The sequence below is a fragment of the Oxyura jamaicensis genome, chromosome 1 (genome assembly GCF_011077185.1).
Source record: "Oxyura jamaicensis isolate SHBP4307 breed ruddy duck chromosome 1, BPBGC_Ojam_1.0, whole genome shotgun sequence".
In the NCBI taxonomy this organism is placed as follows: Eukaryota; Metazoa; Chordata; class Aves; order Anseriformes; family Anatidae; genus Oxyura; species Oxyura jamaicensis.
The window spans coordinates 11,961,044-11,984,686 of NC_048893.1; the positions used below are offsets into that span (position 1 = coordinate 11,961,044).

General features: G+C 39.3%; 1 protein-coding gene and 1 long non-coding RNA gene across 18 annotated transcripts in view; one reads left to right on the forward strand and one right to left on the reverse strand.

Annotated features, from left to right (window-relative positions):
- The window catches only part of MAGI2 (membrane associated guanylate kinase, WW and PDZ domain containing 2), a 775,806-nt gene extending 754,874 nt beyond the window's left edge, over window positions 1–20,932 (forward strand). For 9 of the 17 annotated variants that reach the window (XM_035346387.1, XM_035346542.1, XM_035346777.1 and 6 more), the window contains one exon: window positions 17,940–20,930. In XM_035346387.1, the coding sequence (XP_035202278.1) occupies window positions 17,940–18,739 (800 nt within the window). In that variant the 3' untranslated portion in view covers window positions 18,740–20,930. Of the gene's footprint in view, window positions 1–3,167; window positions 3,279–17,939 lie in introns of those variants that run through there. The other 8 variants (XM_035347565.1, XM_035347409.1, XM_035347042.1 and 5 more) reach the window with 4 other exon arrangements.
- Window positions 10,152–11,342, reverse strand: LOC118179089. Its single transcript, XR_004756371.1, has 3 exons — window positions 11,210–11,342; window positions 10,855–10,955; window positions 10,152–10,263 (listed from the first exon to the last, which is right to left on the reverse strand). It is a non-coding gene; the product is annotated as an uncharacterized LOC118179089 (long non-coding RNA).
- Window positions 20,933–23,643: the final 2,711 nt, after the last annotated feature.

Genomic DNA, 23,643 nt, shown 5'->3' on the forward strand with positions numbered 1-23,643 from the left:
ACATCAGACAAATTAGTTCAAACTTAGTAGTTCCCCTTGATTCCTACAAGAGCCACACAGTTGAGCTGTAACAAGACTAATTGCAGATTTTACTGAAAGAATCGGCCTTTTTTATTTTTAGCAAGCACATGTCAGAAATATTCTTATCATCATCAGTGTCCAGTTCTACAACCCCTCAGTGGCAAATGAGACTTCCTTGAGTATCAAAATGCAAGGCTGCAGGACTGAGCTGGCATCTGGGTTGCAACGGTGGTATGGTGCAGAAGAGTAGGGAGGAATACAAACACAGAGGAGGGGTATCAGGATCCTTTCCTGGCTATTCTCTCTCATTCTCTGACAAGTGAAAAATCAGGGCTTCCTGAGTCAGCTGTAGTAATGCTGCATTTTGAGACCTGTCCAACAGCAGTGACATTCAGACTCATGGCATTAGGAAGGAAGCTTACCTAGAACAGCTGAAACCAAATGGCCAAAAAATGCCAGATTATTGTCTTTCAATCTTCAACTTTTTATTTTTTCTGTGCAATATAGTTAATTCCAGAACCATTGTTCTGTTAGTGCAAAATATGACAGTATGCATTTAAGTACAAGAAATACCAGTGTAGGAATGATGATGTGATTGGCATCAGTAAAAACACTATTAAGAAAAAGACATTAATGATAAGAAAGTGATCAGTGAAACAGAAGAATGTGTATTGAAAAGTAGAAAGCATTCAGCAAAGAAACTGAAAGCACCCCTGTGAGGGTGTAAATCTCCTTAATGAGTTACGTTTGTTTATACCACCTGGAAATCTGTCCCTATAAGTACATCCCAGGAAAACCTGGATGAGCTGAGGCATTGCTTAAACCTGGGGGAAGGAATAGAGTGTTGCCAATTCACCATTTACCTCAAGTCCGGCTGCTGATTGTGCTTGGAAACGAATTCCATAGATCCCAGAGCCCTTCAGAGAGAGACGTCCCCACGTAGCCAGAAATCCTATGCTAGCGCACCCTGCTCTATCAGAATGTATGTGAAGAAGCAGGGATATGATTAATGTTCTGAAACAGAAGCTGATTTCACAGCAGAGTGCAGCAAAAGAAGCTTAGAAAAACAGATGTTTTATCAGCCAGAATCTCAGAACATGTTTGCTGAGGATAAGGGTAGCCAGAGAAACTGGGCTTCCACAGAAGGTGAATTACCACAGCTCATCCAACCCCAAAGAACAGCAGCATCATGTTTCATAGGAAATAGCCTAGCTGATATGTTCTGCAAAGAAGCAAGACCGTTGTGAGAAATTGGATTACTGAGCAAGAAATAGACGAGGTGCTGCTGGGGATCCCAACCACGTAGCACGCTTAGTGCCCAGGGAACCCTGCTGCAGGGAACGCAAGATCCCGCACGCACCAAAAGACAAAATTCACAGCCAAAGCTGTACCTCTGAGCACTTCTCAGCCCAACATTAAATGTGACTTGATTAAAATAGCAGACCAAGTTTTTTTCTCAAAATGGCTGCTTAATTCCCTATTTATGCATTTGTCTGAGAGGTTATTGACTTCAGCAGGAGATACTGGGTGCTCACACTGCGGGAGCCTAATTACAGGCACTGTATTTTACAGGCCCTAGCCATTGCTGTACAAACACCATCAGAAACGCATCTATATTGTGCAGCCAAGCATTAGGATGAAGAGGCATCCCTAAAGGCAAAATGTGGGGAAAAAAAAACGTTCACAAAATCCAAAGATAGTAACATTCAAGTTTAAATAAAACTAACAAATCGCAGCTTCCCCATCCAGCAATGAGCTCTGCAAGAGGCAAGTTAACTCTAATGACAGATCAGCCCCAGGAAGCTACAGTTTTCTCTGAGAACAATCACTATTTTTCTCTAAATATCAGTGGAAGAAGGTCCCTAGGAAAACGTGATAATTTGCTTCTTCTGGCTTGCTGCTCCTAGCATTTCCTTTTATTACACAAAACTACATTAAAATATGTAAGTCGTTAGAAGGATCTGAAAGTAATAAATTTTACAGCCAAATAACTGCAAACAAGGAAAAAAGGTGAAGGACTCTGAGGCATGGTTAGACCTTGAATGGTGACTTGTGGGTGGACTCCATCCCTCTGGCAAGGCACAACCTCCATCCCCAGCCTGCTTTCCTTCTGGTGCTGAAGAGGGAGCAGCAATGCTGAACCTGTGAGGAACATCTAGACAAAAGCTGGTTTGGTTCCCTTCCTGCTTTCACGCAGGACTTTAAAACCATACTTTACATCAAGTTTGGTAGTTTTCCACTTAACCTTAAGTTGCTTAACACCTCCTGCAGAAAGCTAGAAGTTTTAGAGACTCCAGCCCATTCACAGAAAGGTTTTTAAACCTTTTAAACCCTGGAAATCTGGGTCTGGCCTTGTACCTGATGTGCCTGTAGGACCAGAGTCAGTGAGGTCTGGTGAACGAGGGGTCTGTGTCTCATGGCTGGTTGGCGCTTCATGGCTCTGCACAACAATTGTTCTTCACCTCTCTTTCCCCTTGTTTGGCATTGTTAAAAGACATGTCCTGTTAAAAAGACATGTATCATTGTGTGTTTTCAAGATGTGTTGAGGCTAAATCATGTTCAAAACTCACCCTGTTGGTTTAAGACATGATTTTGCAGAGCTAGAGTTTAGATTCATTTTTGATTATTTAAGGGAGGACAAGGTGTGTACATAACAAGTAAAGTTTCAGTATACACAAAGTCATTGCTGGTTAACAAACAAAAAGTACAAGTTATTTAGCAGCAAGCCATTTTTGAAGGGTCTTGAAGAAACTCAGTTGATGTTTGAGCACTACCCCACTGACTAAACCAAAAAAATGTCAGAGTTGTTACCAATGCAAGGATTTTTCATACAAATTGGCACAGTTCTGAAATTTTTTAACCCTTTGCTTTTCATTTAACTCCTTCAAAAAGCACCTCAAGATGTACTCCATATCCACAGTCCAAGTGACTCTACCTCCTGAATATATATGCATAGTAGTTGAAATTATTCACTAATATTTAGACTTACAGCATGCTTATTTGTCTTGGCTCTACAGAAATACTTCTTTCTTGTTACATTTAAGCTTTTTACTCGGTTGTTCTAAGCATACTAAGAATTCTCTGCTCTAACAATAGTGAAATATCTTTATGTCACTGGTTCTGTTAATTCTAATGATTGGTCCTAGGCTGTTCCTCCCCTTCCTTTAGGAATGGTACCTTCCAGTCTCTCCATGTGCATGAAAAGTGACAAGCATGGGTCCCCATATTTCTACTTATTGGGCCACCCTAAAGACACGGTTTGTAAACTCTGCATGTATATTATCTTTCTCTAATATGCTTTTGTTTCTCGCAATTGTTAATTGTGTCTTTTCCAGCTTTTTCTTACACACTAGCTCTCTAAGTAGTTTCTAAGCATTCAGCTCTCATAACAGATTATCTTAGATAACGAAGCACCCATGCATTTTACAAATGTCTTTTAATATACTACATCATTTATAGATGGTTCTTTAAGTTCCACTACTGCTAGTGCAAGAAACACATCCGTAAGTCTGCCATATATCTACTTGTTCTCATTACAAAAATTAATGGTATGAATATGACATTTCAGGTAGCAAACCTTAAACTATGGAGAGCCAAAGCCATAATTATCCTCTTCCTTATGGTACTTGGCTTGCAAAAATATTAGTGATTTGAAGGTGGAAGTTAGATAATGATCTCAAACCATATTTATAGGCAGCCTCTTGAAGAAATAACTAATGTAAAAGTGAAGACTGTTTGGAACACTCTGTAATGCAATACGCATTTTTTAAACCCAGTGGCTATGCTGAATTTATACATAGCACTTTGCACTTGATTTCAAGCTATTTTCTTCATAAATCAGATCCTACTGCACAGATTGTTCAGATACATCACATTTGTAAGACTTGGTCATGGACCAGAAATGATACCTGGAAAGGAAAGGAAAAGAAAAATGTATTTTTCATATTTTTTATTGATTGCTGTCATCACAGAAAACTCAGAAGTGTTCAGATGAATTCAGTCTCCCTGCTATTATTGACTTGTAGTGTATTTGCTATAATTATAAGGCAAGTCTCATGCTATTGAAGCAGACAGATTGGAAATAGAAAGGAAGCTATTCCCAAAGGTATTCTCCAGCCTCTGTGCTTTGAGCAGCTCCTCCAGTATAACCCCCATCAGCAAGTTGTGTTTAAGTGACCAATTTTGGGCATGCAAATCAGGATAATCTAATCAACTGCTTGCAGGTGTTTCCAGTTACAGGTTATTTCCAGCTTGTGTCTACAAGGAAGAATTTTTGGAAAGCAGACATGCCCCTGTATTTTGCTAGTGCAGAACTGGACACATCTAGAGGTCATATGAAAAATTGCAGCAATGTACTTCAAGAGTTTGTACTGTGCACTGGTGTCTTTCCCCACCAGAGACTAGTCTGAGGAACTTCTTCATTGCTGTGAGGTCTGTGTAGTGTAAAAATCTGAATTGCACCAGTCCTTGCAGTCAACCCTACCTTACTTCTTCTTTGCTGTCTTTGGCACAAAAAAAGAGTAGGTCAAAGAGATCATGAGGATAGAGGTCCAGCCTGGTGGTAGGGTCAGTTTGCAAGTCTCATTTGTCACACATAGGATGCTCAGTGAGCTGCAGTTCCACCAAAAGTGTTAGACATTAATAACCATTACTTTCTATGCATTACCTTTATTTCTTTTTTTTCTTCCTGTAGCATAACAGACACAGGAAATAAGTCTTCCTGAAATAAGTAGAAATGTAAATCCTCTATAAATATATCTTACGTCAGTTGTGCACAGTCACTCAGATGATTATTTATTGGGCAGGAAGCATTGGGGCAGAACTTTTTCCCAGCAAAATATGTCCATAAATCAAAAGTAATTCATTTTGGGTTAACACCAAAACCAAAACAGCCGATTGATTTAAATAAATAAATTAAAATTAAAAATATATATACTAATGTCAAGCCAAATAAAAACATCTGTGTTATAAAGTGTATTGATTTTAGGTGTTTTTAGTGAAACAATTTGGTGAGCCAGGAAGGGATTTTCCTAGAGACAGTTTTGCAGGGAGGCTACAACTAAAATGGTGGCTTTCTGCAACAGGAAATTTGATTCACATCCTCGGTCAGTGCTCTAATAGATGTGCCTTTGATTATGAAGGTACCTGTTGCAGAACAGTTATAACCTTTCTGGCACGTCTGGCCCCTACCATAACATTATAGGACAGCCTGTTATGAGTCTGCATTTCTCTCATGGAAGTTGTTCCATTTTATATAAATCATTATTTATTGAAGAAGATCAGTGGGCTTTCCTGAAGTTAGATATAACACAGGAGAGATGCAGGTGCTGGAAGGTAGTTTAGAAAGTACACCCAGATCAAGTGACATCTGGCTAAATTCTGTGCTTTCTTGCACGATGGGTTTGGTAGCCCTAAATAATGACAATTGCATTTATATTTGCAAAAATATGTGAACAATTTGGGAGTTTGTTTTGTGTTTTTATTGTTTGGATATAGAAAATTTCCAGCCTTCAGAAATCTCCAGTTAGCTGCAAACCAAAATCTTCAAGTTCTTTAGCCCTAATAGTATGTCAGAAGCTTTTATCTTTGTATAATACAAGGCTAAAGCATCTTGGTCTGTACATTTAAGGCAGATAGTCCCACCTGTTCAGAGTACTGATTAGATAATCCAATTCATCCTACTTTTAACACTCACTTTACAAATCTCCAGAGCTGAGGTTGGCTGTTATTCGAAACTTGAACTAGCCCATGTATCATTCATCTGACGTGAGTGCAAAAATCAATAGTCATTTTGGAAAAGTGCCCTTTCCTTCTGCGACCACCTTGATGGAACTGCAAACATTCATTCATATTCGTGTTGCATTTCCAATACCACCTTGTTATTTCTAGCAACACTAACTTAATTTCAGGAACCTGTGGTGTGTAAAAAAAAAAAAAAAAAAAAAAAAAAAAAAGTATCAAAATACTGGTTAATAAAATTGGTCTAAAACCATCAGGCAATTTGAATATGAGCTCCCAAAGGTTCTAGCTGTTTTATTGCTATGGGTAAAAACTATTCAAGGACAAAATTGAATATTAAAATTTGTTTTGCAAGCACATCCTTAGTTTTTAATAAATATGTAGCAGCTGGCAGGAAAGTAGAACATCCTTCTATATGTGTATATATATGTACAGCAACTTTCTATTTTAAAAGATATATAGACCTTTTTCATAGGTATCCCTTGATACAGAAATAGAAAACAGTTTTGAAAGGAAGAGAGACAGATGGGAAGACTTTCAGAGTTTTGTGACTATGTTTTTTGAGCTTCTAGTGAAAGGATGCCATTTCCTGACATTTAAATGCAGAAATACCAAGTCCATTCCATAGACCTAAATGTTGCTTTTGCAATGACACCTCCAGTGATTTTTGGCCAGTCCAGCTGAGTTCTCTAACACACATTTCCCCCATCTGTATAATGGGAATAGTAATATTTACTTACCTGTCTCATGAGAGTGTTATGGGGATTAATTATTTAATGCTTGAAAACCACTTTAAAGATTAAAATTCCTAGTTGACTACTCAGTATTATTATTAAAGCAAAACCTCACTAATCCACATGCATTATAATCCATACCAAAATTGGCAGTGTTCCCCCACATCTGAGCAAAGATTTAATAATAAGGGTGTTGAGCAAGTTCTCTTATTACTAAGGCTTAATTATTATAACACAATATACTGGAGTAGCTTTACTAATGTGGTGTAAAGTGTAGCTAATTACAGCTAAACTACAGTAGCTAAAACAGATGAACAAACATTATCCTTGGCTTTGTTCATGTAAACTGGCAGTCAGACTTACCAAAGAAGGGGTAAGTCCCACTCACAAATCTTTTTCTAATAATTATTTTGGCTCTTTCCTATATTTCTGTTCAGTTTATTATACTGGATATAAGCACACAAAATAAAAGGCCTAAAAGAATATAACCATCTCACCCAGTCTCCACTTCATCAGTTTTTCCTTTCTTCTTGTAACCAGAAAAATAGGAAAAACTGGAATTCAGTGATACTTACTGTGTCTTTGTAATTTGGACTAAGTCCAGTGTTCTGCAGTTACAGCATATCAAGAGACAAAATCCCTTTCCTGTTGTGCATATCTCAGTCCCTCTCATTTCAAAGTTCACATTGGGAACAGCACTCCATGGTGCTGTTCATCAGTTAGCTTCCCTATGTCTCTGTGATGGTATCCTTACAATACAGAGCTCCATATGGACAGGAAAAGTATGAAGACACAAGTAGTTATTCCTGTTGCATGGCCCAATAGTTCTTATAGCAAAGGCCATGCAGTAAAACCCATTCCACATTTCTTCCACGCAGTCAGTTTTCTGTAATGGCATGTATTTCCCCATAGGAGCAGAGCTACTCATTTGTATTTTGACATGAAGAGTGATTTGGACGGGTCAAACTTCACACTCAACTGGAAGGATGCCAAAAATGTTGTGCACCCACCTCTGGCTTGAAATACACAAGAGCATTTTATCTTTGCGTGTCCCAATAGTCTCTATCTCTAAAAATATCAACTGTACTTGGGATACAATGACTTTGAACTCATTTAAGTGACATTTTAAGTGATCGGTGGTTATCCAGGTGTAAAAGGTCTTGCTTTTTAGCTCACTTAAAATAAGCCATAAAGAGCAGTCCACTCTTTTAGAGACAGCAGCACACCTATGAAAGTACAAGGAGTTATATAAAATACAAGAACAAGCAGACAAGGTGTTTTGCTAAATCCTTGCCGGAGGCCTGGTGCTATGATACTTAAGTCTAAATGAAACTAGCAGATCCTCTTTTGGCTCTAGTCATTAGCAACTAAAATTTGATGAGTCTAAATAGTCATATAGAGCATGACATAAAAAATATCATTCCAACCATTAGAGTGTAGAAGGCAAGCTACTTCTGTAGAGGGCATTGGTTGCTCTTAGCACTGCCTCTGCCTTCTCGGACGTGTCTCACCCCACCATCCTGTGGTGCAGTTCCCAGTTGGTGTTTAGTGGCCCCACACCAGGGAGAGGCTAGGGGAGTTCATGGACCCTGCTAGTTTCTTTTAGCTTGTTACTCTTTGCTTGGAAACAATCCATCAGAAACTGAAATGCATTTTTTTTTACTTTGATGGTATGCGGTAACTCACTTTCCAACCCATGTTTAACGAATGTGACCATACAGCATGTTATATTTCGTTTAGCTACAACAACGTGTATGCAACCCAGAATTTTAAACATCTGGGTTCATTCTAACAACGTGTACTTCGTGTTTGCTCATTAGGAGCTGAACATTACAATATTGCATTCACTTACTCATGCATTTCCATCTCATTAGACAGTTTTTAGAGCAAATTGTCTCGGTGTCCAAAAGATGTCAGATACAACGATAGCCCCAACAGCAAGCCTGGTCCCGAGGGCTGCCCTTTCAATGCCCAGTGGCCTCAAGTCTGTTAAAGATAGACTAAACTAATTCAGCTGCTTCTAACCTTAGCAGGATGTGAATATTTATATTTATTCATGAACCTTGTAAATAAAGATGCAGTTGAACCAAGTTATGTGTTTTGCTTAAGATCCTGCTGAGATCTTAAGTGAGAACTGCCAACACAGCACCTGCCAGGAACAGCTTTCTAGGGGGCATTTGATGAACAGTCAAAATGCTCTAAATCCCTTACTTATGAACTAAATTTTATGTATTATGTAGATGCCTTTAATAATGACAGCCATTTATTGACCACACAAGATGTGATGCCAACTGGTAACTTCCATTTTAGCTCTGATAATTAATAATTTTAATATTTAAGTTTAATTAAGTGTGTAATATCGAGCTCTTAAATTATTCAGACTTTACAGAATGTTTTTCATTAATACCACACATTCTATTAACATATTTATGAACACATTTTATGACTTAATGTGGCTTAATTCTATTAATAAAAACTAATTTAAAAGTCATTATCTTTTTTAATTATACAGTAACTTGTAATGCAGACTCTTCCAGCTCTGCTGTGGCTCTGGAAGAAAACTGCCGAGGTTTCTGCAGCTTCTGTACTGGCTGCCTGACTATGCAGAAAATTTAAAACCTTCTTTACGGAAGGGAAGAGGGTCTATTGCCTGAGTAGCTTTGTTCTGATAGATTTGTGAGGTGCTCAGCACTTCAAAAAGTGTACCAAAAAGATCGAAGAACCCAGAGAATGATAATGTATGTTTAGAGTAACATCATTCAAGACTAGCGTTTAGGTTGTCCATAGACTTAGCACCAACACAGCAGTGAGGATCTTGCCATGTAGGATAAAAGCACAGACTGCAGCTTTTAATTTCATCTGTTGACAATATTAGTGAGTAATCCTGCAACACTTACACAGATATATTAATTCAAGGAAAAAGACAGATTTACCAAGTTCACTCAGATTAGTGATGATTTGTTTAAATCATCTCATTTGTTTAAATATTTAATGGATAGGACTATCTACTAGATTCATATCTATTGAATAGGCTAAAAAGGGTCTTGGAATGACAGATAAACTGTGTACTCATAATCATCTGGCCTTAAGGTTCACAGACAGAAGATTTTTACAGTAAATTAGTAAATTAATTTACTAAATTAATTTACCTGTTCCAGGTCTGAAATATAAACAGATTGTATACCGTGCCTTTTCTTTTTTTCCCTCTCCCATTCCATGGTAGGTTTAGATAGTTGTTTTCTGCATAGAAAATTTACTTTTTTAAAGCTTGCTATTGTAAGAGCATCTTTGTCCTATTTTAAGTTCTGACTGATGTTGTTGTAGACAGCCAAACGAGACAGAACTTATGCACATCACAGTGAATTGCTTATGGGTGTGATTTATATTTAAGAGGTGAACTATACCAGGGCAGTCAAGTGGGGGCCAAAGTTAAATGCAACACCGTGGGCTCATCCAAGTCCAAGAGACAACACAGTCCACTTGCTCTCCAGGACTCTCATACCCTGACTGTTTCTGAATTCTTTGGTTATTTCCTGTATTAGCCTGAAAAGTCTCAGGCCACTTACCTGTAGTCACTCATGCTTGCTAAAAAAGGCCTGATGTGAGGAGATGGGTATAAATTTCTTAGGCACTCCATTCAGCTTTGATCGTCAGCCTCCGAAAAGGTTTCCCAGAAGGAGCTCCCCAGCACTGGTTATGTACACGTTCAACAGAAGAGCAGACATCTACTTCCAGAGGTCTTCAGAGACACCTCTCTTTCTCTCTGACTCTGTAAGGCAATTAAATGATTATCTCAAGTGATTAGGCCGGTAAAATACTGCTGAAGCAGTGTCGTAATTACACAACTAACTCAGGGAAAGGTATTTACTGAGGATGCACTGGTTACAGAGTAGGGTCTGAAGGTAAGAACAGGAACTCCTCAAGCCAGATAAATCACTTCCCATGTTTCTTTGTTAACCATCTTTAAAGTAAACATATTACATAAAAATTGAAAACCGCTTTCATCCATAGCGCTTTATAGGGTTAATGAAATACAAATCAATGTATATGCTGACTTTCATGTTTCAAGAAAACATTCAGTATTTTTCTAAAGGATTTGTTCAAACTCTCCCTTGCAATGTGCAGTTTTGCCCTCCCTGCACTATGTCTAAGTTTTCCTTTTCTCTCTGTTCCCTTAGTTCCAAAACAAGCAATATCATCTCCTGAACTTCTGTAGGTTTGGTCTTCCAAGTGTAACTAACAATCTGTTCTTTCTGAAGTGTGTTTCGATAATTCTCAAATTAGATTTCTGAACATGAAAGCACTTTATCTAAAAATACTCAATGCACAGTACAAAAATGGTGATTAAAGTGAATTTTACCTGAGCTGAGATTGTTCAAAGTCTCATCAGATGGCCTTTACAAAGACTCTATGAACACCGTCCCTGCTGTAAAAATATTTGAGGCATCTTCCATTTAATATCTAGATAAAGGATAAAATGAAAAATAGATACAATGAACCCAAAGGAACTGAATTATTGCTCATCAGGAATAATTAGTAACATGAAAAGAAGTAGGGCAACAGAGGAGGATTACACTGTAAAGGGAATAAAGCAGGAAGCAGAACTGTGCTTCCTGGTGTTGGAATAGGTCAATGGCTGATTTTTTTCTGAATATTCTGCATGTAAAATTAAATGTTTGAAGTTTACAGAAGAGATAAAAGTATCCCTCACTTACCTCACATTTACAGTCACAGCTTCTCAATTTCTGGGGACATCTGCAGAAGCCGTGCTACCAGTAACTCCCATGAGTAGTAGTGCCCTATCTACCAGTATTAGATCAGTGATGAAGAGAAAAATGCACATTTTTGATAAAAGAGAGACTAGATTTGACACTGTTTCTTGTTCCAACATTAGCCTTTCCTGATGAATCATCCTACTTTTGAGAAAAGCTGAAGCACAGAATTCCGAAATAAAACATGCAGGGACTCAGATGCACGTTCGTTTTCATGTGATCTTTCCGCCTTTATATAATTCACTCTAGTTACCCTGTCCCTCCATCTTGAACCTTTGCAAAATACAATGTGCAAAGTCAAAATAACAAATTACTAGAAAGCAGGAAAATTCCATTCACATTTACAAGCTACTACAAAAAGTCAACAGGACAATACTGAGACAACAAACGAGATAACAGTATAATGAGTATGGTTAGACCAAGATTTCAAGAAATGAGATGAGGTTTTCATTGCATCGGAAACAAGACCCAATGATATCAAACAGATCAATTAACTGCATTTGTAGGAAAGGAAAAGTAGTTTGTATGCCAAAATAACTAAATACAACCTAGATTTATTTTTGTAAAGGTAAATGGTATGTATGCCATTTTCAGACGTAGAATCAAAACATGGCACCCACAGTAAGCTGATAAAAAAAAAAAAAAAAAAGTAGACATAAGGGAAAAGCTAAGGATGAAAGGGCTACCCACATGGACATCGTGACTGGACAGTGAACAGCAGAAGGTGCCTAAATCAGGCAGATGTTTATTTCCGCACCTATTGGTTTGGATGTGGGTAACAGCAGTGGAAGAGTGGATTTCTCTCTTTTAAGCCAAGCAAAGGGTAATTTATGAGAAAACATTTGCATAACACTAGTGAATAATTAACACGAAGTGAGAGGTCATAGCCAGAAGTAAGGAAGATGCAGTGCCCATTACCACGCACCCTCCAGGAGAGTTTGGGGCATAGGAAGGGGAACACGTGACATACTGTACCATGGCAGCTGGACAGAAGGTGCCAAGAGCATTTCTGACAATCCAAACCTCAGCAAATCATTCATTTCTGGAGACAAAGGGTGCACTATATCTGGGCTGAGGACGCTCTGGGATGAAAGATTAAAGAATCTTTAAATATTCTGAAATATCCCTCCTTAGAGAGTGTTGAGGAAAAGCTGCAGGAAGCCAATGCAATCAGGAACATCACAAGCATGTTAAGCTATAATGAGAAAGAGCCAAATTCATTCCTGGTGTAACACTGCCAGCATTAGTGGATACTCACCAGGGGACAATTTGTCCTATTTTTGTTATTAGCAGCATCTGTAAGAACTGTTTGCCACCTTCTGGCAGTACATAATTTCAGACAAAAAGTAGGAAAAAAAAATGCACCATATTTTTTATGTAATCAAAAACTCTTTGATTCCCTAGGAACATAATTCTGGAACGAGGTGAAAACAGCTGCTTAGACATTTCAGGAAACATTTAATTCATAATAACGAAAGTGTTCAAAGCTTTAAAATATTGTTCATTATTCACTTACTTCAGAAATAAAACTGGCATTGAAATTTTATTATACTGAAGTAACAATGTGATGTCATTTCCATTCTTAACATTACCATTAAATACTGAAGAAATTAATACTTCTATCTTATACTTAATTTTATGTGATGAAAAATCCCACATTTTTGATAAACTCCCAAGCAATTATTTAAAATATTTTGATACAAAAGTAGAACCCAGCAGCAAATATGAAGTCTAATCTCTCTTGACCTGAGATGTTAGCAGAGCAGCTAAGCAGAGCATGAACAGACTTGACACAATCTTAGAAGATTACTTAACCTGTAATGAAAACACAGGTAGTACAGAAAATTAAATAAACTTAGTAGTAGGGTGAGCTCTTTCCTCTGACTAGGTACCTAGGCAATGCTCAGAAAGTAAGACAGGCATAAATATCTTCTCGATTAGCAATAAGGCTAGGCTTTTGCTGGGTGGTTCAGATGCATTCATCAGCAAGCACTGGATCCAGAAAAAGAACTAGGCTTTAGTTAAGAGAGGAGCATGTGGACATGTGAATAATAGCCTAATTTCCAGACCTCTGAAAGCACATAAGCTGATGCAGCAAACAACTCGTGTGTGTGTCAGGTCTACAACAAACAAACAATCAAACAAATCTTTAGACAGAAAATTTCTGGTCGTTATGCTTTCCCCTTGTCACTGTTCATCCAAAATGGCTGTGATCATCTCGTCCTCCTACACACTGAAGGGTGTCTGTGTGTCTGTGCTGTCTCTTACTCAGTTAGCAATTTGCTCCTTGCCAAGGAGTTATGTGAAAGAGGTCGTAGGTGTGTCATTCTAGCACATTCCATAGAAGTGCTGCCAACCTGCATGCCAGTCGCTCATGGAAACTAAAAGCCACCCAGAAAGCACCTACTAAATTACTCCAAATCAAATGCCGTCACAATGACAGATGATAGCACTGCCCCCAGGTCATTTATCTTGTCTAAACTGGTAGGTCAAGGGAGTTTTTCTCCCTTCAGAGAAGGGAGAAAAGCATCTATTAGCCTTCAGTGCAATCTGTAACTTCAGAAAATCATTTCTCCCACAGTAAGTATGATATCCATAGTGACAAAGTAAAACACAAATTTAAAACTACATCAACCCTAAATCTCTCTTGTAGATTCAGATGAATGCGACATCCTTCACTTCTGCTTATAAGCTGTTTGGGCATTAGTAGTTCAAGCTCTGTTAAACAAATGCAGTCTTCAATTCCTCCCAGGACTGAAGAGGAAAAAAAAAAAAAAAAAAAAAAAAAAAAAAAAAAAAAGTAAAATCATTGCTCTGTCTCTGGTTGAGTATGTTTGCAAAATGTTTTGAGATACTTTGGGATAACAGAAACTGAAAGTAGGTTATGTTTGCACTTAACACCACAGGTTTTATGTAAAGCTTAAAAATTAGGACAAAACATTATTTTTTCAGATGTATTAAGAAATTTTTCCAAAATGTAGTTATGCCCTCAGAATAAGCCTAAAAAGAAATCATTAGTTCAGTTGCTCAAAGGATAAAATTTGGCGTTTTTCTCATGTTATGGAAAAGCAATCATTTCAGTGCAGGTTGAACAAGTCCAAATGAACCTTTATGGCTCAAACAAAGCTCTTAAAAATGTTATTTTTCTTTTGAGCAACAAATTACCTGTATTACTGTGCTTTGCTCTACCATAATAGTTTTGCTATTTTCCTATAATTTTCAAATATTAGAGAAAAGTCAATTACAATACCCTACCATCAGCATTGTGCTCACTGGATAGGGGCATATTACAACCATAACTTGTTGACATGAACATCTACCAAAGCTGAGGATGACTTTTAGCGTAATTTCCTTTTACGTAAAACAAAAAGCAGATTGGGTTGTGTTTTTGCTGTCTTGGGTTGACAGCGCTTGAAGCTTAGAGAAAGTCAATTCTTCAAGTTCTTGCTTGCAAGTACTATATTGCTGGAGAATAGGAGTGGCAGTTTTATTTCATGGCAGATGTTCCTTCAGCCACTGGAAATAGGGCTTACATGGGTGTCTGCCCAAGGAGAATGCCAAACTCAATGTATCAAACTGCAGCCAGTGTCTCGCCTGGGACTGGGACAGCCAAACTTCCCTTTAAGCTATGGCTGCAGGACTTCTTGCTTAGTTGGTTGTGTTTTCGATTTTGTTAGGGTTTTCTAGGAGATGACCAAAAATCTGATAATGCCTATAATATGGCAAGTTCTAGCTTATAGATAACTGCATACACACATTATTACATATAACAAGTATGTACCTGTTGACTCGCTGTTGCTCAAGTAGGTTCTAACTCGCTATAGTTTCTCACTGCAACAGTTGGTGATTCTTCCCTCCCCTCCAAAAATGAATACTGTAAACAATAAATAAATGCAATTGTCTTGAAGTACAGTCCATTAATGAATCAGGATGGGATTTCCCACAGCTATCCCATCTCCAGGGAATAAAACATCAGGCTGCTTATGCCCACCTCCCTTTCCTCTGAGTGTCCATAAGTAACAGGTACAACGTTGTCCTTTGTGCCCCAAAGGAGCAATGAGCGGTGTTTGCAGCCCTGTTTTTGCAGTGTCCTCCTCCTGCCTGGATGAGAACCAGATGATTTCCGCACAGTGGCACATTTTGTGCAGAAGTACACTTGTTACCCAAGAGCATCTTGCTGCTTCAGGCCATTTGATGGCTCTACTTATATGCAGCTGATGTTTCCCAAAGTAATGAGATATTTCTGTAACTTTAGATGCTCTCAGGGCCTTGCAAGAGATCTGATAATGGCTCTCTGTTCTTCACTAACTCTCAGTGAAAAAATATCATCTTAGCGACTAGCAGGAAAGAAAGACTGTACTTAAGTCAAAAATGTTGGCCAGACCAACAGTCATCCCTACCTGTGCCCTGGGGAGGTGTGCGATGGAGTGTGGCACTGCCATAAAAAGCACAGACTGAGCTGAGCTTGTTTCCTTTTTCTTCACTCATGCTGCTCACGTACCGATGACTTAACAGGAGAAAAATCACCCAGGGCAGTTTGCAGTACCGCGGGGTGCGGGGTCTCTGCGCGCCCGTCTCTCTCTGAAGTAGAGGTTAACACAGGCTAACGTAATCTGCAGGGAAGCAGTGTAAATTAGCTTGTCCCGAGCTCCACGCTGCTACAGATGGATTAATTTGCTAAGAGCCAAGGTGGTTTGTTCAGCGCCGGTGCAGGCACCTCGCTAGTGCACAGTGGCAGGTTCCCACTGCATTGCCTAGTCCCATGCTACCTGTAAAGAAATTGGGCAAAGGGACTTGGGCCCCATGAGGGATCACTGCTTTGAGGGCTAACCAAAGCAGAATCTACTGGATTTTGGATCTAAGAAAAGCCCAGGTGGGCCTGCTCCTCTCTTGCCACCACAGCCTGCAGAATTACAGAATTGAAGTACCAGCCTGGAGAAGCAAATGCTTTTGTAGGCAAGCTCATAAGAGCTGATAACTCTACATGCATGAGCCTCCCTTTTATTTTTTCTTGCTCAAGTGCCAAGCAGGGAGCAGATGGTACATTACTCAGCCTTAACTGGAGGGTAAGAAAGTGTGATTTAAAAAAAAAAAAAGAAAAAAAGAAAAGAGAAAAAGAAAAAAAATCATTTGAAACCCTCAGCCCATTTAGATTCCAAGCTCAAAGTTTATTTGTCTTACACAGAACTTGTACTTTTTCCCCTCTGAAATGCTAATCCTCTCCACACATATGCTCATTATGCAAAAGCATATGACAAACACCATCTGGGAAAATAAATAGCTCCTCAGCTAACTGCACTGCTCCCTCCCCTTACGTCACCCACCTCACTATTGTCTCTCCTATTTTTATCCGCAAAACAGCAATCACTCAATCAAGCTATTAACTTAAATGTGCTGTCTCAGTCAAACAAGCTGCAGAGCCCAGATTGGGAAGTAAATCCCATTCCATTTTTCAAGATGATGTGCATCTTTATGATAATGGAAGTAGCCGTAGCACTGAGAAAAGTAAACGTGGTATTTAAAGGACAATTGGCATCACTGAGAGATGCTAGTCCTGACCCACAGAAGCCCAGGCTTGCTTTCCAGATAGAAGGTTACATTTTCTCCCCCAAGAAATATGCAGCTCCTGCCACGGGTTCCACCTCGTTTCCATGGATCCCTGAGACAGTCCTTCATCTCTGACGGATTATTGCTCATACTGTTCAGAGCCAGGCAATGGTGCTAAATAGGGAATGACATTAGCCAAGTTCAGTGATTTCTCTAACCTCAGTGTAGATGGGTAATAATAGGAGCTGTGCTGTCATTAGTCATGATGGATTTGCAGTCTGCCTGAATGTTAATCAAAAGCAATGAGGATCAGATATGCAAAAGAAAGACATTTGGGGACACCATCTCAGAATGTTGTGTTTTGTACCAGTGGATTAGGAAAATCATCATGATTCAGCAAAGGAGATGTCTCTTTGGCTAAATTAAACAGAATGTGCACAACCCGACCATATTGTGTTGAGGCTAAGTAACCAGGAGAAATTCAAAATGCACAGCCAAGAGACTTAGCCGCTGATGCTGTGATATAAAGGCAGAGCTCTGTAAGTACCCTGTAAGAATTGTGGGGCCATAAACACTGCAATATTGTATCTGTTTAGAAAAAATATGAGACAGAATTCAATGATGACCTTATCTGGGCTACAAATTCTTGTCAATTATTATATGCTTGTAGGGACATGTTTAATAGATGGCAGAAAGTCCTTCTCATTTGTCCTCAGAGACAGCGCTGATATTGCCCAGCTAAGAAATCCATTATACAGCTACAAAAGAGGCAATTTGATTTCATGAGCACGTGTCTTTATTATTTTAAGAATAATTTAACATAGCAGGAGAAAAACAGAACCTGTATGAAAAAAGACCGAGGTTTCCAGCATGTGCAGTTACCAGCCCTGCAGTTCTTTCTTCTCCCGACTCTTATTTTTATTTATTTGGCTGGGGGTGGATTGTGTTGTTTTTTTTTCCTCCCCACTGACTACACAGGAAGTTTCACTTCGCCTAAAAGACTGAGGAGTTTAATTCACGTGTGTGGTTCGGGTGTTGATGTTGCTAAAAATGCGTATGTGTATGATATATGTACTCTGCTTTGCTGCACACACCCTTAACTCCCTTCTCTTTGCTGTCACAACAGACGAACCAAACTCCTGGAGTGCTCCCTCTGCCACCTCCCCAGGTCTGCCGGAAGTAGCTCTTTCCCTCGACGACATAATCTCACCATTATCTTCATCACACATAGCCCCACCCTCTGACCCTTCTCACCAGATAAGCCCAGAACCAACATGGGATATCAAGAGGGAACACGATGTAAGGAAACCAAAGGAGCTTTCGGTGAATGGTCACAAAAAGAAAAGGTTAGGAGAACAAAGAGAAAGGTCAGCAAGTCCTAAAAAGGTAGACAGGTCAAAGCATGAAGAGGCTTCTTGGAAAGGATATTCAGAAGGTAAAAATAAGACCACTGACGGTGGCAGGCACACCTCAGAAAGCAAAGTGGTGGGACACAGTGTTATGATCGAGGTTGGCGCGAGAGAGCACGTGTGTGCTGGAACCAGTGACGAACAGTTTGGGCGGCTGAAGAAGCCGGAAAGCAAGAGGGGAGGATCTCTTAGCAAAAAAGAAGATCACAAATCCACAAATACCAGTGAGAAGAAGTCAGCTGCAGCACCTGACCATGTCAGGCTTGATACAGGTGCTACCAAGACATACAGTAGCAATCGCTGCCCCTCGCCTGGAAGCGATATGGACCACAGCCAGAGGGACCCTGATGGGAAACCCAGCGAGTTCCCCAGGAAGGGACATCTCCACTCCATTAGCACTCGCAGCACCAACACCACAGTTCGAAAGGCAACGGTCTCCCCGGGGCCATGGAAAATCCCTGGCTCGGATAAGCTACCTAGTGTCCTGAAGTCTGGTACTTCTGCCATGAGCAGATAAGCACGGGACTGTTGCCCTCTAACTGTCTCAAATCGACGCAGAACATTCTTCTTAGTTTTTGTCTCACATTGATTTATTTTAATTTATTTTAACTATCACGCATTATACACAAAGCATTGAGGAATGAAAACATTAGTGTGTAATTCCATGACAATGTGCACAGTATCTAATAAGTTCAAAAGCATATAGTCAACACGGAGATTTAAAACCGACCCTAAAGTCCCAGTTCCATTTTAGGGACTTTGGCAGCTATGGAAGAAACCAAAACAATATGAAGGACAGTACATCAGAGAAAGGGTAGTGCAGTGTAGCTTTAGCATTTTTTTCCACTGCATGAAGGACTTGGATTTCATTCAAACTTTATATCAAGAAACTGGAACAAGTTAGAGCAATCGCAAACTGGAACATCGCCTTAAATAAAACTGCACGGAGCAAGCTGAAACTGAGAGAGGATCTTTTCATGGAGCTAAAATGTTGTAAATAAATCGTTCTCGACATATCTAGACAGGGGTTAAAGGGTTTCTTTGAAGCATTCAGAACTGTATGCCCATGACACGTCTCCACTGTTACCACTTTGGGATAGTCCACATGATACCCTGTAGCATAGTTCACTGGGCGCTACGGGAGGAGTTGGGAATCTAGTGGATTAGTTTCTGTGATACCATTTCTACTGCCATTTTTGTGAACAAACCATGTTTCTGTACATTGGAAATGAGTTGGGGTGGAGTTGTATTTGCAAATTATTCTCCAAAGCAATTTACTACAGGTTCCCCAAATCCTGCAAGGTAATACTCAAGCCAATTGGCCAGGCTCAAAACTTGAGACATCCACAAGGCCCTTGCAATGAAAGGAAGATTGCTACAGAGAAAAAGCTGCAGTTTCCTTAAGGAAAGGCCTTTCCCTCCTTCAGAAAATGATAGCTTCTCTTATCAACAGTGCTATGTTTCATACCCACTTGCATTTAGTTAGGATGCTCTCACCTTCCATCCCCTAAATTTGGCAGAGCAGGTGCCTTTAAGGCACACGTTAACAATAGTTAGACTGAAATTCCGTCTTCGGTGTCTTCGTTCAGTAAATTCAATATATTCCCATTTTAAAGAATGGTTTCCATATTATCATTTTTTCCCTACCTTCATTTTTTTTTTTTTTTAGCATTTTTTGCTTATCTGTTTTGAATTTCAAGCCTTAAGTGCCAGGTAAACATTCCAGTCTGCCTTCACAGGAAATAAGTCCAAGTTCAGTCAATCGGTCACTATCTTGTTTAAAAAAAGATGTTGTGTGTATGTATAAATGCGCATATGCTTATTTGTCTGTCAAAATTAAAACAAAATCCTGGGCAATAATACATTGGTAATTCTAAAAAATAAATAAATAAATAAATACTGTCAAAAAATCATACTTTAAAACTATTGTTCTCTAGTAACCTTAGTTCCTCACATGCTCTGCTGAAAAATTAGATTGAGATTGGCTTTGTTCCAATAAATTAGCACATTACTGTACATCCCAAACATTGCACTGGACTGAGAAATTTACAGGCATGTTTCTTCCTGTCCAATTATTTGAAAAGCCTCAAGTAAAGGATTTTGCAGCTTTCAAACAACTTTTTTTTTTTTAGAAAAAAAAAAAAAAGTCCATCTATAATTTCTAAAAAAGCACAAGTCCATGTAGCTGTTTATAAAACTCTTATTTAATGAAAATAAATAAATAAAAAAGTCTTTATCCCCTGAACTAGAATCCAATATAATTTGCCATTAATTTATTGAATCTGATTTTGGACAATGCTTCTGTAGTGTAGATGCACGTCCCAGTATCTTATTTTTATGTATAAAGAAAGCAAACAATGAAATCTGAAAAACAGTTGAGATTATGCTTGCATAAACTCTAATTTGCACAGTTCACAGCTACTCCTTGTGCAGTAATTGCTTTATGCGGCTGTAATTGATAACCTGTGAAGACAGCACATCATCTAAACCCCATTCCAAATAATATTTCTGTGTAGTGTTAGCTGTGAATTTACCCTGTACAGCTCTATCTCTATAAATATAATTCCATGTATTAATAGTCACAGAAAGGCTGTAAGTGAGCAACTATTTTTATGAAACGCACCACTATGGATAAATTAACTTTTACAGAAATCTTGTTTACTGTATGATATTCTAAACCACTGTCAAATAAAATATATATCCAAAAATCTTTTTTTTTTTTTCAATTGTACATAGTCTGTGTGAATTTTGAGTGACATGCTTCAGTGTTACACCGAGAAACAATCATTTGCATGCATATGAGTAGAATTAATGAACTACTGCATTACAGATATGGGAAAGCTCTGTTTTTATTTCCTATTCCAGAGAGGGGAGTAAATAATGAATTTGCATGTAGGCAATCAAACAAGTTCTGTATAGACACTTTAAGGTGTAGGAGGGTACACAGGTGCAGGAAAATGTCTCCTTTGGTTGAAAACTGAACTCTTCTTTTCCTTCCAGCCCCGGGAAGCACAGGAACAGGGTGATCAGGCTCCCAGCATCCGCAGAGACACATCCTGGGCATATACAACACATGCAAAAGGAATCTGGCAGCTCTAACTAGCCCTAGAAACATTTGTTTGCAAGCTGGGCGAAGGGGGCATAATTTGATTTCCAGTTTACTTCACAGAAACAATGTCTCAGAAAGCATCATAAGGATGTCAAAAGAATGCTAACGAGACAACCTGTTCTGGGGCCTAATCCATCTCTGGCTGAGCAGAACAGAAAAATGCTCCTTACCTTAAGTTAGACAAAATAAATCATCAGCTTACAGACTATAGTCACAGTAAGTTGTCCTGTCTGGAAAAATACGGATATTTTTCACACAAATATAGCATTTTTTTAAATAAGTATTTCCATTTTCCTTAAACTAAATTTTTGTTTAAAAAATAATAATTTGCCTTCATCCACAGAGCCCTTTTCTGAAGAGCCTCATTTTTCAGAAGATTAATGTTTCACATAAAGAAATTCAACCAGCTGAACTAATAATGTCATTTTTCATTACAATAAACACATAACAAATTTAACGCACCTTTAATACCCCCAAAATTGTTGCTGCTCCTTAGATAGCTACCATTTCCACGGCCAGAACTGTGTATGGGCCTGAATCAGACCCAGCAGTGTCACGGGGAAGCATGCTGAAGCCATGTAGGCTCACCAGTATGTTCCTCTGCCCAGTCTAGGGGCAGTTAATTTTCCTGTTAATTTCATCTCCTTTAAACAATGCTGGCATAGTAGCATAGTATTCACATGGTATTGCTATTCTTGTGACCCCCTTTTATTTAATTTTTCATATCTATGTAGTAACACAGGAAAATGGACATTTATTTTGATGCTGCTTTGCTGCCCCAGGCCCCGTTGCATCCTCGCTGCCACCATCAGTAGCACACAACTGGGGAGGAGTTTGGGTGAAACCTCACAGGAAGTCATTGGTAGCCCTTCTCTCAAACAGCAGCAAAGGTTGTCTGTAGAGCTAGTCAGACCATCACCAGACCCATTTTTTCCTGAGTGTTGTATTTCTCCCTGGCCAAATACCGTTATGTGCCTTCCAGAATGAATGTCAGTGGCTCCTACAGCCTCCTCTAATCCCAGTTTCTAATTTTTCCTGTCCTTTCCCGCTTTCCAGGTCTAGGGAGGAAGGGAGGAAAGTAGAACCTGGTTTCTCATTATTCAAAATTGAACTTTTTCATCCATATCAACCACCTCTGGCAAGCATATAAGGTCTTTGGGCCAGGCCCACACTTGGTGCTGAGCAGCAGAGCACACAGAAAAGCCCATTACTCCAGAAAGATCTTCACTGAGTGCTACAAGAAACAAATAAAGGTGATATGGGGGAGTGCAGTGAGATAAAAGTGGTCATTGCGATGGCAATCTCGTCTGCCAGGAGCCAGCTCCGCAGACTTGGGATATGCTGCACCCTTCCCTATCAATTCAAGCCTGCCAGGAAGAATGGGTTCTGGGACTCAGTCCTTCTCAGGGTATTTCTCTGCTTAGCACCTTTAACAAGTCCACATAAACCATGGGGTCTGGAAGAGTGAGTTTTCAAACAAGTTTCATTAAAGAAAAAAAAATACAGAAAAATGTAAAACTCCTGTAAGTTCTTGCCAAATATGCCATTTTTTTCTAGAAAGCTGGTGGATTCATCAGTTAGTTACAACAGAGCTCAGACTGCTCTGGTTTCTCTGACACCATTGTACCCTAAACAGGAGGGACATCTGTAGTCTACATACCTACTCCATGGTCTCAGTGACGAGGCTGCCAACAATTCAGCACCAGTGCAGCTAGTTGTCTGCCAGGAATTGATGCAGAATTTCAAGCACAGCCCCATTTCTCCCCTGATAATTTTCATCTCCCCTCTGAAGTGAATTCAACCACCATTGCCAGGAATGTCTCATCTCCACCAAAGACCAGCTGCAGCCTGATTTGCACCATCTCTTCTGAATATTAATATCTCATGCTTAGCCTCCTGTGTCAGGTGCCCTCAATACCTCACCATCTCTATCCTCTTCCTTCACAGCTCCCCACCATTTTTATTCTTAATCCTACCTCTGAGATCAGCTCTGCTGCCTCCCAGTGGATTGATTCTCCCATTTTGTTTTCTATTTGCATCCCCAGAACTTTGTCTTTCTCCTTCTTTTTCTGTCTGGCCCTTTCCCACCATCTGACACCATTTACCACTCACCCAATCCCTACTTTACATATCTCTGCAGCTCCACGTTAAGCACCTCTGCTAAGTCAGTTACACTGGCTGATTAATTAGCATACTCCTGAGTGTCATATGAACATACGGGTGTCATATAAATGCACCCAACACCTTGTAATGAAGCCCAACCCAAATCATCTGCCGTGGTTATTGATTAAGACATGCTACATGCAGCCAGT